The following is a 16,829-nucleotide window of genomic DNA, read 5'->3' on the forward strand; positions in this document are numbered from 1 at the left end:
ATATAAATTATTAACAAATAATATAATTCATACATATAAACTAATAAACATTTAAAATAAATATTATTAAATTAATAAGTTAAATTAATAAACATTTAATTAATATATTATATAAGTTAATAGTTATCAATTTATAATTACTATTAAAAAATTTATAATTTATAATTATATATAATTAATAATAATATTATTATTATTAATAATATTAAAAAATAAAAAATAAATAAATAAATAAAAAGGACGAGTTGCGCGTGACTCAACCGCAGCTGAGTTGCACAAAAACGTGCGACTCGACCACGGCTCAAACGTGCGACTGAGCCACAGTCGAGTCGCGTGTTTTTGCGCGACTCGTCTTCTGTAATTTTTTTAAATTTTATAAAAAAATAAATTCATTTAGAAATTACGTCGAATTATTGTTTGCATTTTTAATTCCTTAGTTTTAACTCCACCAAATTTAAGTTTTGATTTAGTGTTTTTAGAGTGATAAACGTGTTAATTAGTGAGGTTGGAGTGTATACAACAATTTTTTATGTCCAGGAACATTTTCGTCAATTCATTAAAATAGGTTGGCGATAAAATGAAAAGAGTGGCGAAGTTTAATAATACCCTTATATAATGAATATTAATGTGTTAAAAAGACAAATTTAACCCCTAAAATGATATATTAAAGTTAATGAAGTATGGGTTAGAAAGAAACATAAGCAAAACAAACATTTATAGTATTTAGCCAAAATTAATAATCTAACAAGTAATTTAGAACAATTTAAATAAAAAAATTATAGCAAATATAAGTACATGAAGAAACTATTAAGTAGTATAACTTAAATGTTGGCTATTATACACATTAATACAAAGAATGTAAACATATAACAAGATCAAACACATCTATTAATTCACATTATTTATTATTTTCACACTAAACCCTTTTTAAATCTTATATGGGATTACAAACAAGATAGAAAACACAAGTAAGTCTTTCAAAGAGTAAAAGTTTAACTCTTATCACAATTATTCTTCAATATCACTACACTAATTCATAATATTTTGTATTAAGTCTCTAAGAGTTTAAACAAGAATTAAGAAATAGATATTTATGTGTTAAAAAGACTAATATAACCCCTAAAATAATAATACAAAAGTTAATAAGGTATGAATCAGAAAAATGTGATAAAAAATATTTACATACTATTTGTTGCCAAAAATAATAATGTAACAAATAATTTAAAACGATGAATTTATAAAGTATAGCAAATATATTAAAACGAAGTAAATATTACAAATAAAGTGAACATATAACAACATCAAACAATCAACTCACATTATTTTTTATTTTCACACTAAACCCTTTTTTATTTTGCATAGGATTACACATATGATATGAGAAAAGAAAAAATTATTTTTTTTACACGGTAAAAAAAAAAACTTTATCACGTATTAAAGACCACTAGAGTAATTCATAATCTTCCGTATTAAGTCCTTAATTATGCCTTAGAAGTGAAATTAAACATGGAGCAACTAGTCCTAGAAAGCCTCAAAGAAGAACTAAACCCAATTCTAGATCGAGCCAAATCAATTTGCACCAAATTATCCTCCAATTGATACCCTCCAATCACAATCGATGTTCTTGGCTTATTCCCACCATCCATAATCGCAAGACAAGAAACATCTTTCTTCACCGGAACAAACGAGTTTCCTCCGATTAACGTCCATGGTTGACTCGCGCCAGCCAACTCAAAATGTATCCATGGAACCCCATCGGACCCTCTTGACCCGGGAAACGTATTCGGGTCTACGCAAACCTTAAATGGTGCGATCGTTTTAACGATGGTAACGTTGGTGATTCTCAGTTCGTTAACGAAAATACTAATGAAAGCTTTGTAGATTGAAGTTTCCATTAATGTGTAAGGGATTGTTGTACTAAGCTTGGTTCCACCGTTACCATTTCCGTCTATTGACAGTAAGTTTTGGTTTATGGGTACAACTTTATCGTTGATTCTAAGTCGGTTTACTTTGATGAAATACTCCGATGATGGCTCGCCGGGAAAAGAGGTGGCGCCTGTACTAACTGGGTTTGTTACTAACGGAGTGAAAGTTAACAGAGAAGCTAAATCCGTTTCGTAGAAGAATTTGTAGGGCCCATCGCCGAAAAAGAGGGCTCCAGGCCCGTTAACACTTTCAGTTTGTGAAGGTAAACAAATGGCGAATTTTCTGGGAAAACTGAAAGCAGAGGAGAATTGTGAAGGGGGTGAAATCTTAGTCCGTCCAAGACCCGCAATACCTTGAACTGATTTTGCTAGGCCATTGAGTAAGGAAGTGGGTGCACAAGAGAATAAGAACTTGGGTACGGATACGATTTGGGTCGGGTTAGACCCGTCTGTGGAGGTAATTTGGACAAGATCTGAAGCGAGTTCGCCGCCGGTAGCGGTGTTTGTGAAGGGATTTTCCGGGAAGAGTCCGCAGGTATTGTTATTACAACCGGGTCTTTTGGGTGAATTGCAGGTGCCACATGATTTAGAATTGGCTAACGAGCATTGAGCGGAGTTACAGCGAGCAGGACGGTAGGTGGTTGAGATGTAGTTTTTGTCACAGTCGACCCATAAGAATGGGCCGCCGAGGTGGAGGGTTAAGGGGATTGGGATGGGGGGAGTTCTTTGGGTGAGTTTGATGGTGTATTGATGGGTGGAGGAGTCTCTTGAGATTGGGAGGACTAGTGCTTTTGGGCGGAAGGATGCGGCAGAAGAAGTGGTGGAGAGAAGGTGGAGGAGTAAGAGAGAGAATAAGAAATGGTGGAAGGAGAAGGAAGCCATTGTTGGAAGCTTGAAGGTAGTGGCGGATGGAAGGATGGATGAAGGTGAAGTGGGTTATAAAGAGGATGGAGATTAGGGAGTTGTAGGATTGTTGATTATAGTGATTGGAGAGATGGCAAATAATTGGATAAGTTTTTTAATTAATTTTAATTTTTCAAAGATGATGTGAATGTTGAAAAGTCAAGATTGACGATTTTTTATGGAAAACTGAAAAGTCTTACAATATTTGTTGAGAAGACGCCATTTCTACCGTGTCTTGGTGAAATAATTTTGGACGGAGAGTTTATTTTGTCATTACTTCTTTGATAGATCATCTAACCTATATATAATTTGGGTCTCGAAGTGAGATCGTTTTATATAACAATTTGTGATGTTTAAGAAAAGTTTATTCCGATGTTACGTACAACTCTAGTTTGTGATGTTATGTTCAACTTTATAGTTTGTCCCGATGAATCAATGTTGTTGAGTCAAGAGCCAATTCCCATGAGATTGGTGATGGGTTTGATCACTTGGTTGCCCATGCACTATCTTGCACTCTTGAGAGTGAAGATGAGAGTGTTATGGGTTATGAAAGCATATATTTTGGGTCATTGAATGAAGCGATGAATGATGATGAGTTGGTGTGACTTGGTGAAGACAAGGCACAAGTGAAGAATGCCCAAGCAAAGCAGCGAGAAGCACAAATATCAGAGGCTCTGATGGACCGCTCGACTAGTCGAGCGTGTGTGTCTCGGTCGAGCAAATCAACAGCAGCAAGTCAGTAGCTACTGGAGTTCTGCTCGACTGGTCGAGCGACAAGCAGCCCTTCGTTAGTAAGCGTTCTGTTTTGTTGCGGGTTTCGAGGGCTTTTAAGCTATTTGTCCTAGGGTTCACTACTATGTTTTATGGTTATATAAGGAGTCTTAGATTGGAGAGGCATATACAAGAGTGAAAGCTAGGGTCTACGTACACCATAAGAGTTTTTCCTCCTTGTATATGCATGTTTGTGTGAGATTGAGTTAAAGGTTCAATCTTTATCTTGAGAGAGTGTTCTCAAGGATTGGAAAGGTGAGTCATTAATGTATTGTTGAGTATATTAATGATAAGATACTTGTTTTGAGGGGGAGGTATCCATAAATACCTCATATTTCTTGTGTGTTTTTGCTTCTCCATTGTTGTGCTCTGTTTTTGTTGTTTTCTTTGCACTTGTTTTTGTGTTTGTTTCTTCACTATTGTCATAGCTCATTCTCAACGAATATTTTTGGATAAGAGTAGTTTTAAGAAAACTTTAAATGGTATGGATTATATGTTAAAAAGGTTTTGTTGAGTTTATTTTCAAATAAGTAGATGATTTAAAATGAGTGAAATAATTCAAAATAAAAAATTATACAAATTAAAAGAGACGGATGGGTATATGAGTTATATAGGTCCTCAATTGTGAAAAGGATGTTACATTTCACTTTTGCACTAACATTAAGAAATGAGAATTTTTATGTTAAGATGTTGTTTAGACGTGTTAGTTGTTTATTCACACAATTGTGTTGTGTTTATTGTGCATGGTTGCTTGGCCATTGGGAGAGTTACTAATAACTTATGAGTAATTTTGCTATTAATATTTGTCTATTTGTCCTTTTTTTTATACTTCGTATTTATAATTTATTATGTGTTAAAGATTTAGTTTTATTTTTGTTTTCAGTTGATTCTATTATATTCTCATTAATTCTACTTTTGACTATAATTTATATTATTTTTTCAATTTTCATTCACACATTTAATTTAACTTTTATTTTCATATACATGCTTTTTAATTTTCCATGAAACATACTTTTATATTTTTATCACTTTATACTCATTTTCTTTTGGTGTTCACCTTAATTGTACTTATTTCTTTTGGATATAAAACGTATTTTAAAATCTAGAGATATGATTATTTTATTAAATATCAGTTGTAGATTAAAATAAAAAATAAGTAGATATAAAAAGCATATGAATGAAATGAAAGAGAACGAGTTTGTGATTAGATTTGTTGATGGCATAGATGATGTAACTTTACTCGGTAGCTCAATAGCTTAATTCATGACATGTATCATTAATAGAGAAGGTGGGGATGTAAGGGGATTGGATTTTGGTTGCTTCGAATAACTAACAAAAGGATACAACATGGATTGCACGAATGAGTAAGCAATGTCAGGGGCTTGCTCAAAGAGCAAAGTGTGCACTCATTTGAGCGAGGTCTATCCATTCACTACATAGGCGCACTGGGAAGCCTTTTTATATATACATCTCGTAGGAGGTAAGAATAAGGGGATGATATTTTTACTAAGTAAAGTAAAATATTTTATATCTCTAAAAATATTACACTATATCATAGTAGCTTTATGTAGGTATTGATGGGCATCGGAGGCACTGCCCCGGGAATTACTCAGGTTGTTGGTGTTTATTTTCAAGTATTCAATGATTTTTCAATCAATCACCGTTTTACCACCACATCCATCCGAAAGTACCTATTTATTTGATTGTTTTGAATTTAATTTTTAACCGGAACACTTAACCTTCTCCTCTTTCATTTGAGGGTCCAAACCTTTTACAACAAGTTGGTTTTTATCATATATACATTCAAATCTATTTATTATTTTAAAATTTGGTTTTAATTATGTATAGACTCAAATCTATTAATTATAATTTGAACAAAATTATTTTTTCACTTCAAACTCCTAAATTTATCCTTCGCTGAAAAAATTTGTAAATTTATTAATGTGATATTTGAAAATCAAAATTTCATTTGAAAATCTAATTAAATTAGCTTAATTTTTAGTATTTTGCAAATCAAAGCATACAAATTTAAATTTGAGTCCATTTCACCTTTACTTTTAAAAAGTAATTAAAATTTAAAATTTAAAAATATTTCCAAAACTTCTATTTTTAAATTCTTTTTAATTCTATAATTAAAATATATAATTTAAAATGAATTACTCTACTGTCCTACTTGTTTACATATGCAACTTAAAATATTTAATTCTATGCAACAAATCAGATCTATTAGGAATCCTAACCCATATATTTTGTTCCTATTGTCAACCTTTCCCTGTCAAAAATGTGCAAAATCGTGCGTGTTCAAAATCATTTCCAATAACTTTTACTACTAAAACTTTGTCGAACCAAACAAAACCATAAAGAAACGTCAAGAAAATACTCCTACTTCACACAACGCATTACTGATTTGACATTCTGGTCAAACGGATCACTTATTATCCACCCACTTGCTAACTTCCAAAACTACACGTATGACAATCATCAAAGCACATAACAACTTTTTTATCAGATGATATTACCACGAGACAAGCCCGTATAAAAAGCTAAAATTTTATATAAAATGAGAACTTTAATATTGTAAGTGTCAATTTTAAGATTTAAAATGATATTTCCATTTTATTTGCTCATAAACACCGTTTTTTGCAGTCCAATGTATTTAAAAATGAGACAAAAATGTTTTGAAGCATAAAGTAAGTCTAAAATACAAATTAAGAATGATTGATGAATAGTAATCCAAAAAAAAATGAGACAATTGAAAAGAAATAAAAGAAGTATTAAATATGAAAAAATCAATAGTTAATATTTTAAATACTAATATAAATGTTTTAATTAAATTAGTTTGATTATTTATAATTTAAGACTGACTTTTAATGAAAATATGTGCAAATCAAATGAATAAACGGAAGGAGTGACGTTTTTGCATGCATTAAATCCTCTGGGGCCTAACCTTTAAAACTATGGGCAATTGGCATTAGCTGGATGGATAAGCTGCCCTGTATTGACCAGTCTTGATTTCTTGATCAATCAACCACTTGTTCATGCATACATTATAAATACAACACAACATCTCCACATTACATCATCCAAATCTTACCAAAAATGGCCTACTACAACTTGTCACCATTACTATTATTTTCTTGTATTCTTCTATCATCACAACTATTTCAAGCTCAATCAGCAACTCCACCTTACCTTCTTCCCATTGTTAAAGACTCTCAAAGACTACAATATTACACTTCTTTCCTTTTAGGAACCCCTCCATTCCGCGTCTCTCTAACCATTGATCTTTCCAATCCATGGTCATGGTTTACATGTAACTCAGTAGGCAACAATGAAACCTACTATCAACCATACCCAAAAAGCTCGAGCTTTCGCCCTATTCCGTGTTCAAACGCAACGTGTGACCCATATGACAGTCACTTTTGCGCAGACTGTGATTTCGAAGCTTGTGGGTCCCACAAAGGAAACATGTGCGGTGGCTCATTGTATGGACCTAGTGCTTACACTAGTAACCCTTCAGGCTCCTATACCGTCTCTTACTTGGTTGTAGACACTATAAGTATCTATAAGTCCACAGATAAATCCCCTGTTTCAACTACTTTATCCAATTTTCCTTTCACTTGTGGATGGACAGATGCCCTTAAGGGATTGTCCCATTATACAAAGGGTATATTGAGTTTAGCTAGGAAAGATTCTTCTTTACCTGGTTTAATCTCAAAAACTTACAATGTACATCAAATTTTTGCTCTTTGTCTGCCTTCTTCTTCTACTTCTGGCATTAATGGTGCTGTTTATTTTGGTGGCGGACCTTACTTTGTGCCTTCAACTTCCTTCATTTCCACTCCTCTTGTCAGAAACCCGGTTGATATTGGTGTGACAATTGATAAAGGAAAATCATCTGTGGAATACTTTATCAATGTAAAGAGCATTGTAGTCGAAGGTACGCCATTAAAGATAAACCCGACTTTACTTTCTATAAACAAAAATGGGATCGGAGGAACAAAGCTCAGCACGATCAATGTGTATAGTGTGCTTCATACCGATATATACAATGCTCTTGTTGCAACGTTCACAGCCAAGGCAGCTGCTATGAATATAACCAAGGTAGATTCTGTGAGTTCGTTTACTGCATGCTATAGCTCAAAGAATATTGTTGGTTCGAAAACTGGCCCTAAAGTGCCGGTCATTGATCTGATTCTGGATGGGAATAGTAAATGGAGGATTTATGGGGCAAATTCAATGATAAAAGTGTCAAATGATGTGAGATGTCTTGCATTTAAAGATGGTGGATCAGCAGTTAAGACATCAGTGGTGATAGGAGGAAAGCAGATGGAAGATAATTTGGTAGAGTTTGATTTGGAGTCCTCTAAGTTAAGGGTTACATCTTCTCTTCTTAATTTTGGCACTAGTTGCTCTCAGTTCAAAGGACTGTAATGTGTTGATATGTGTATCTGTAGACTCATAAGGCTGTTCTTATTTTATTTAGTAGTGTGCTAAGTATTAGAATATGTTGTAGATTTGACACTATTGATTACTGATTAGTACTCGCTACTCAGTGTATTAATGATGCTTTTAATGTAATGAATAAAAGAATCTCCTTCCATGTAAGACCTCAATTTAGAATCTAAAGGGTTAAAAGATCAATCGATAAGAACTCGCAACTGACTGATTTTGTTTCGATGAGGGTACAAGTCGACAACCTACCATCAGGAAGACTCCACAGAAAAATACTAGAGTGAAGCTGTGCTTAGTGCTTACAGTTGGATTCTATATAGTAGTGAATAATTTAAATCAATTTCCATTTTTTGCCATCCAGATCGTAGCAAACAAATTGAAAAACATTAGTTTCTTTTTGAGGGTATATGATATGATGAGGGGATATCACCAGAAGGCAGATGTTAACAATGTATGGAGTTAAAAAATTAGGGGAGCAAAAACCAAGGATATGCAAAAATCATACAAAACTTGACTGAGAGGAGGTCTGAGGAGGTTCTAAAGATTCAATGGCTGGGAGTTTATCCCTTAATGCAACCAGCTCTTCTCCAGCATCACATATGTAAGCCGAAGCTTGCCTGCCTGACAGAGTTGCGTCTTCCATACTATCGATGTAATCCTACCAAAGAATCCAGCCAGATAGAGTAATCGAATTAAGTTTAGTAAATGTCGAGAGCCATAAGATGTTGGAACAGTACGGATCTTATGAAAATGTATCTGATTAGAAAAGGCACCATTAATTACCTGCTTTGTGTATGAACCAGCAACAAAGAAATTTTGTACAGGAGTCTTTTGATCAGGCCTAAAGGGGTCTTTTCCAGGACCTTCACAGAACAGGGATTGCCCAATTTTGAGGACAGATGACCAAGTGACTTCCAGGCCTCGTGCGGATGGAAATAATGTCAAAACCTGGCGAGGATATACAGAAAAATACAACCAAATGTTGAAACACAGAATGATAGCAAGTTTGGTGTACGAATACTTATACGGATCGTTAGTAACACAGTTCAACAATGTGGTAACGGCCATGATTGCTGTAATGAAGGTGATAAAGATGTCATATCGGCCAAAACCATAAAATATATCTTGAAACGTCCTTAAATGCGAATTTTTACACCTTTACGATGTCAGAGCTCATATTTCTGCTGCGACTAGTACATCAACACAATTTCAAACGAGAAGGTTCCTTAATCCCTACTGGAGAAATGACCCTTGTCCCGGAATATAGAAATCTTCTGGTGATGTCAGAGCAAGGTCTGCAAAGCAAGAAAAATCTGCATCTGGTGTGTAGAGAAGATTGTCCAATCCTGTTGCTTGTTTCAATTGCCTGAAACACCATAAAGATGTTAAACCAGAATTGATCTTAAACAGGCCTCGTGACAGATTTAGATATCAAAAGCGATGTCAATTGAAAAAGAGGAAATTTGAGCAGTCCAAATAGGATCAAATTATGACTTGCTGATACTCTTTGATCCCACATGACTGGACTAATTTAAATAAGTCATGAGCACGGATATATTTTATATTTCCATGGTCTATCAGAAACCAGAACTTGTTACCTAGATTGCTTGTTGTGCTATAGCGGAAGCAATAATCGAAAAGAATAAAGAAAACAATAAAGATTCGGTGCAAACAATTAAGAAAATCACGCCGAGAAATTTACTTGGTTCACTATCAACGAAATAGCTATGACCACGGGGAACCGAGAATCAAACTTTCACTGTATACCGGGAGATTAAAAAGATGAATATTAGAAACCCTAATAATGGCTAACTTTTGCTCTTTCTCTCTTTCAGTTTTTTCACTCTATAACCCTGATTCTAAGTAATGTGGCTTTTGTATAGTACACCACATAAAACAAGGAAATTAGGGCATAAATGAAACAAAACCGTCAAAATAACCCATGAAGACATCAGGGCCTGCTGCACGCTCCTGCCACATAGTCGACTCAATTATACGAAACACGTAAGAATTTTACATAAGATTATACGATAAGGTTGGAAACCATCCAAAGTGTTTCACTTATTATGTTTCTTCTTCTTTTTGTTTATATTTTAGATTGTCCCTAGTGTTCGCCACCTTCTAATACTTGGTAGCCTAATTTTGATACCTCAACTCATACCTTTAGGCTCTTACAAGGTTTCCTCCCATGTAATTGAAAACATATGGGGCTATTTACAGGAAGAATTGTAAGTTCTACAGCTTGATCAGTACCTTTTTTTGGGTGGGGGGAGGTTCTTTCCAATTATCTTGAGAATATAGAATTTTCAATAATGGGTGAAGCAGTGCTCATGGAAGCACAAGCCAAGCGCCAAAGTACTATAATGGTGTAGAATTCAAGGAGATAAGGGGTGAACCAATACTTACTCTAATATTATATCTCTAGAATTTCGCAACCCATCTCTAGAATTTCACATCTTTGGAGCTCCATAACGTTTAAATACATCATAAAATTATATCTAGAATGATTATTGGCCAACATCTTTAACATAATACCACATATGATTGATTTCAGTGCACCATGATATCATTAATGATAATTAACATGGGAAATCGTTGCTAATAGAGATTTACTTTATCCATCCCTACTTAATACTGATCTGCAACTAAAACTCAAGTTTAATGTAATTAACATATATTTTCCATCCCCATCTATTTCTATCTATTGTCATTCTTCACTTCAATTATCTAGCTCATCTTTCATCAATCTCTTCCTTATTAAGTACTCAAAGTTTCACTTTTCTAATTTATGCATCTTTTAGTCTTCTTTGCACAATGCACATGACCATCTTAACTTAAGATTTTTTTTTTTCTCATTTTATCATCATTTTCGATTTTACACTTTAGGGTAAGGCTATTGGGGCTTACGTAAGGGAATTGCCAGTAAAGATAGCAACATAGCCTTATTAGTTACTCCTTATGATGCAATGACAATCACGTTTAAAGTTTGACTGATGAATTTAACCTAATTTTTTATACCAAATAAGTTGAAGATTTGACCAGTGAATTCAAACGATTAAAATAAACAAAAATATCCGAAAACAGGAAAGAGAAGAGAATTAAGCCGCATAAAAAAATACGAAGTACAAATTTAGGATGATCAAAGGCACTAAAAAATAAAAAATAAAAAGTAAAAAAAGTCACACCATTAGTACTCATATCGGAGACATCTGTATCCAGAGAGCAGCGAGTAGGACACAACCGATGAACATTTAATAGAGGAACCGAACGAAGATTACAAATCCCAGCAGAATTCGCCGGAAAAGAGATGGAAAAAGCCATGATCGGAGATTAAGAAGCAGAAATTGATGAAGGTGTTCAAGCTGAAACAATGAGACATTAGAAATTGGAAAATTATCGATATACCCCAATGTTTTTGCTCAATGATTCCCTCTCGTTATTAAGCGTCTTACAACTGTAACATTTTTTAATTTTTTCCATTCATAATAGTCTAAAATCATTAACTTTTTCTTTTTTTTTTATTTTTTAATATTTCAAATAAAAAAAAACAAAAAGTTAATGATTTTAGACAATTTTAGACGGAAAAAATTTAAAAAGATTACGATCGTAAAACGCTAAATAACACAAGGAGAATATTAATAATAAAAAAAGGATACCATTAATAAAGCGCAAAAACATAATTTAAAAAATAATTAGGAATGTAGTGTAATAACGTGAGTGAATCTCGGAATTGGAAATTTGGTTTTTTTGTTAAAATAATGCTAAAATAAATATATGAGAGGTAGAAGAGTCGACAATATCAGCGTTTTTAATTGTACATCGGAAGTCCATTTTGCATGAAATAGCTAAAAAAGTAAAAAACTCCTATGTCAAAGAATTTATTAATCTAAACAATATACTTTTAAAAAAAAAGTTAAATGCAATATTGTTAGTTTTACTGTAATAGGAGTAAAAGTTTCTCTAAAGTTCTGTATCAATTCTTAAAAAATAAGAACATCGGATTAAATAAAACAATTACATGTTGAACCTACATGAACAATAAAATGAGAAATAAAAATTTTAATTGTCTTACGTTAAAATTTTGAGAAAAAATTATTCAAAATAATCTAATATTTTACCGATTTTTCTACAATAATCCCAACTTTTAATTAATCATAAATAATTTTATCTTTAGAAGATGTTTGCCAAGAGTGCTCCCATGTGACCTTTTTTATTTTGCAAAAAAACAAATAATAATAAACAAAAAAAAAATTCTGGAAAAAAAATCACCACCCCTCACTTTCCCACCACCATCGTGTTGAACCTATTTCTGAAATAAATATTTACAAAGTTGAAACTTTTAATCTTTCGGGTATTGTGTTATTTTTCTAAAGATTGATCGATATTTGATTCCTTCTTCTTACTTAAAGTTTTTGTTGAACAATTTACATTTAATTTCGATGTATTTTGTATATGGGCTTTGTTTTAACTTTGGCCCAATTATTTTTGATTGATCATGTATATATACTCTTGATAGTTTTATGAAAGGTTAAAAGGGAAAACACCCTAAATTTGTCATGGTATCAGATAGCTTTTGAAAGGCTGACAACATCATTCCTCTTCTACATAATTCTTCTTCTTTCCCTTGCTTTCTCCTCTGGTTTTTCCCTGCCCTAAATTCTTGTTTTTCCCTGCGTTTCTTCTCCTTTCAGCGATTGATTTTCTTTTGATTTCAATTGCGTTTTCGTCGTCCTTCTTCTGCGATTGATTTCTTCGATTGTTTGGTTTCAACGATTGATTTGGTTTCCTCTTTTGATTTCGATTGATTTCAATTGCGTTTCTTGCTTGCTTCTGGTTTCTTCGATTGATTTGGTTTCAGCGATTGATTTGGTTTCCTCTTTTGATTGCGTTTTCGTCGTCCTTTTGCTGCTTCTGGTTTCTTCGATTGTTTGGTTTCAGCGATTGATTTGGTTTCCTCTTTTGATTTTCTTCTGGTTTCTTCTTTGCGTTTCTTGGTTTCTTTTGGTTTCTTCTGCTGGTTTCTTCTTCTATTGATCATAGCTTGCTATTACGTCATGTCGGGTGAACCGAAGTCCACCGATTCACAAGTGATTGATATTACTTCTCCATTCTACCTTGGCTCCGGCGATCAACCGGGTAATTTCATCTCTCATATCATTCTCAAAGGTGATAATTATCTTTCTTGGTCTCGTGCTATTACTTTATCTTTAAAATCCCGTCGTAAATTTGGTTTTGTTGATGGTTCCATTGTTAAACCGACTGCTGCTCATGATATTCTTGATTGGGACACTGTTAATTCCATGATTGTATCTTGGATTAATCGTACTCTTGACCCTAAAATTATTTCTTCTATACCCTTTCATGATACGGCTCGAGCTCTGTGGTTGTATCTTGAAAAACGTTACTGTGTTGCTAATGGCCCGCGTATTCAACAACTTCGAGCGCAAATTACGGATTGTCGTCAATTGAAATCTATGACAGTTGAGGACTAATATACTAAACTTATGGGGCTCTATGATGAACTTGATCGTTTGAAACCTATTCCTCATTGTAGTTGTGGTCTGTGTACTTGTGGTGTTGTAAATAAATTTCGCCAAGATCGGGATGAAGAAATATTACATCAGTTTTATATTGGAATTGATGATGACATTTATGGTACGGTTCGCACTAATATCTTGTCTCAGATGCCTTCCCCGGACATTGATCGTGCTTATCAAACCTTCCTTCAAGAGGAACGATCACGCTCCATTGCTCGCACAAAGTCTACTGACATCGAGACCCATGTGTTTGCTCTCTCGAATGTTCATTCTCGGTCTCGTTCAAGACCTCCTGTGCTTGATAAATCTGCTCTTCTTTGTTCTTATTGTAAGAAGCGTGGTCATGAGCGTGGTACTTGTTTCGAATTACATGGTAAGCCTTCTTGGTGGCATGAGCGCTATGGTAATGCTAAGTCTGCTGCTGCTTTGGTGCCTCGGACTCGGGGAGCCCAACCTACTGCTATCTCTTCTCTTGGAGGTGGGCTACTGTCCCTGCCTCACTCTGCTCCATTGAAAGAGCCTGATGTTTCTACTCTTGGTACTGCTCAGGTGCACTCTATTTTACATGCTCCCACTCCTAAGCACTCGGATGATCGTATGATTGGTAAGCATTCTTGCTTTGATTGGATTATTGATAGTGGGGCTTCTCACCACGTCACCGGAATCTACTCTTGTTTAGATAATGTCGAACGCATTCCCGAATGGTCAGTTAGACTACCTGATGGTAGGCGTGTGTCTGCTACTCTTAGTGGCAGTGTTAGGCTTTCGTCGTCTATTACTCTCTCTAATGTACTCTATGTTCCGGGTTTACATTGTAACTTGCTGTCTGTTTCCTGCCTTCTTCATGATTGTGAATGTTTTGTTCGTTTCACTAAAACAGTATGTGCTATACAGGACCCATGCTCGGGGACGCTGATTGGAGCAGGTGAGCAACGTGATGGCCTTTATTTCTTCCGTGATGTTCCTGCGGTGTGTGTGGTTACTGTTGCGGGGGTTTGCGAATTTGAACTCTGGCATCGTCGTATGGGTCATCCGTCTGATAAGATTCTTCAGTTAATTCCTGCTATTAGTTCCAGTTCTCATAGAAAAATTTTGAATAAAGCATGTGTTGTTTGTCCACAAGCGAAACAAACTCGTGAACCTTTTCCTGTTAGTCTTTTTCATGCTACTAGAGCTTTTAAATTGATTCATTGTGATCTTTGGGGCCCTTACTCTACCCCTTCTTCGTGTAATGCAGTTTATTTTTTGACTATTGTGGATGATTACTCTCGTGGCGTTTGGGTTTATTTGTTACAAAATAAAACTGAAGTTTTTTCTTCATTTCATTCTTTTTTTGCTATGGTCACTTGTCAATTTGAAGTGCATGTGAAATATGTTCGAAGTGATAACGGAACGGAATTTAATTGTATGGTGCCTTATTTTGATTCTCATGGCATTATTTTTCAAACTTCGTGTGTTAGCACCCCACAACAAAATGGTCGAGTTGAGAGAAAACACCAACACATTCTTAATGTGGGTAGGGCTCTGCGGTTTCAGGCTAATTTACCAATTTCATTTTGGGGGGAGTGTATATTGGCTGCCGTTTATATTATTAATCGAACTCCTACGCCTTTGTTGGGTAATAAGACTCCTTTTGAAATGTTGTATAACACACCTCCTAATTTCAATACACTACGAGTTTTTGGTTGTCTTTGCTTTGCTCATAATAAAAAGACACGAGGTGATAAATTTGCTTCTCGTAGTCGTAAGTATATTTTTGTGGGGTATCCGGCTACTAAGAAGGGTTGGAAGGTCTATGACATGGAAACTGGTGAAATTTTTGTTTCGCGGGATGTAAAATTTTATGAAAATGAATTTCCCTTTACCACTAATGTTGATACCTCCTTATGTAATGAGCTTCAGGAACATAATAACAATGCTCTAATTCTCGATGATATTGGTCCACTGTCTACTAATCCTATTCCTCCAATACAACATGAGACTCTCACCAATATCGGCCCGCTCACTAACCAATCATCTCCTGCTACCCCCGCCGTACAGTCCACGAACATCTGGGCCCAGCAGTTCATCCAGCACCCATGAATCTGATGATGTTGCCTCCTTTGATAATGAGAATTTGGGTCGTGGCTTTCGTGACAAGCGCCCATCAGTTCTTCTACGTGATTTTGTTGTTAATAATATTACCACACACACCTCTACGGATAAAGGCTCTTCTTCTGTTGCTTCCTGTTCTACTAGTCTCTCCGGTACTCCCTATCCTATAGCGCATTATGTTAATTGTGATAACTTTTCTATGCCACATCGTTCGTTTCTTGCAGCGCTTCTCTCTGGCTCTGAGCCTCGCTCTTTTCGCAAGGCTATGCAGGATAATGGATGGAAAGAGGCGATGAAAACGGAAATTACTGCTTTAGAGGATAATAACACATGGGAACTAACTGCTCTGCCTCCAGGTAAGAAGGCTCTTGGCAGTCGTTGGGTGTACAAAGTCAAATATAATGCTGATGGTTCGATTAAGCGTCTAAAGGCTCGCTTAGTTGTCTTTGGTAATCATCAGGTTGAAGGGATTGATTATCATGAGACTTTTGCTCCTGTTGCGAAAATGGTGACCGTGCGTGCTTTTCTAGCTGTTGCAGCCGCTAAAAACTGGGAGTTGCATCAGATGGATGTTCATAATGCTTTTCTACATGGTGATTTGACAGAGGAGGTGTACATGAAACCCCCTCCTGGTTTTTCATCACACGGTAAGGTGTGCCGCTTATTAAAATCTTTGTATGGTCTGAAACAGGCTCCGAGATGTTGGTATGCTAAATTGTCTGCTTCTTTAAAACACTATGGCTTCTGTCAATCGTACTCTGATTATTCCTTGTTTACCTATCGGAGCAGTTCTATTCAACTTAATGTTCTCATTTATGTCGATGATTTGATCATCTCTGGCAATGATTCCTCTGCTCTTTCTGCATTCAAACAATATTTGTGTACGTGCTTTCACATGAAAGATCTTGGGCGGTTGAAGTATTTTCTCGGGGTTGAGGTGGCTCGTAATGATGAGGGTATTTTATTATGTCAACGTAAATATGCTCTTGTTATCATTTCCGAGGCCGGTTTGTTGGGTGCAAAGCCGTCTCCTTTCCCAATTGAACAAAATCACTCTTTGGCTCTTGCATGTGGTAATTTGTTAGAGGTTCCAGAACGCTATCATCGACTAGTTGGTCGTCTTATATATCTTTCTTTCACTCGG

At 35.1% G+C, this 16,829-nt stretch overlaps 3 protein-coding genes across 4 annotated transcripts; 1 reads left to right on the forward strand and 2 right to left on the reverse strand.

Moving 5' to 3' along the window:
• Window positions 1–1,301: 1,301 nt before the first annotated feature.
• LOC130797267 (probable aspartic proteinase GIP2) lies at window positions 1,302–2,993 on the reverse strand. The gene has a single exon (XM_057659802.1). The coding sequence runs from the start codon at window positions 2,805–2,807 to the stop codon at window positions 1,482–1,484; it is 1,326 nt and encodes a 441-aa protein (XP_057515785.1). The 5' UTR covers window positions 2,808–2,993; the 3' UTR covers window positions 1,302–1,481.
• A 3,673-nt stretch (window positions 2,994–6,666) lies between these two features.
• Window positions 6,667–8,243, forward strand: LOC130797268 (probable aspartic proteinase GIP2). The gene has a single exon (XM_057659803.1). The coding sequence runs from the start codon at window positions 6,699–6,701 to the stop codon at window positions 8,031–8,033; it is 1,335 nt and encodes a 444-aa protein (XP_057515786.1). The 5' UTR covers window positions 6,667–6,698; the 3' UTR covers window positions 8,034–8,243.
• On the reverse strand, window positions 7,621–11,470 carry LOC130797269 (zeta-carotene desaturase, chloroplastic/chromoplastic-like). Of its 2 annotated transcripts, XM_057659805.1 has the most exons (3): window positions 11,240–11,469; window positions 8,838–9,420; window positions 7,621–8,712 (listed from the first exon to the last, which is right to left on the reverse strand). In XM_057659805.1, the coding sequence occupies exons 2-3, from the start codon at window positions 9,120–9,122 to the stop codon at window positions 8,554–8,556; spliced, it is 444 nt and encodes a 147-aa protein (XP_057515788.1). In that variant the 5' UTR covers window positions 9,123–9,420; window positions 11,240–11,469; the 3' UTR covers window positions 7,621–8,553. The 2 variants fall into 2 exon arrangements, with proteins under 2 accessions (XP_057515788.1, XP_057515787.1); XM_057659804.1 differs by having other exon boundaries at window positions 7,621–9,420; window positions 11,240–11,470.
• Window positions 11,471–16,829: the final 5,359 nt, after the last annotated feature.

The sequence above is a fragment of the Amaranthus tricolor genome, chromosome 12 (genome assembly GCF_026212465.1).
Source record: "Amaranthus tricolor cultivar Red isolate AtriRed21 chromosome 12, ASM2621246v1, whole genome shotgun sequence".
In the NCBI taxonomy this organism is placed as follows: domain Eukaryota; kingdom Viridiplantae; phylum Streptophyta; class Magnoliopsida; order Caryophyllales; family Amaranthaceae; genus Amaranthus; species Amaranthus tricolor.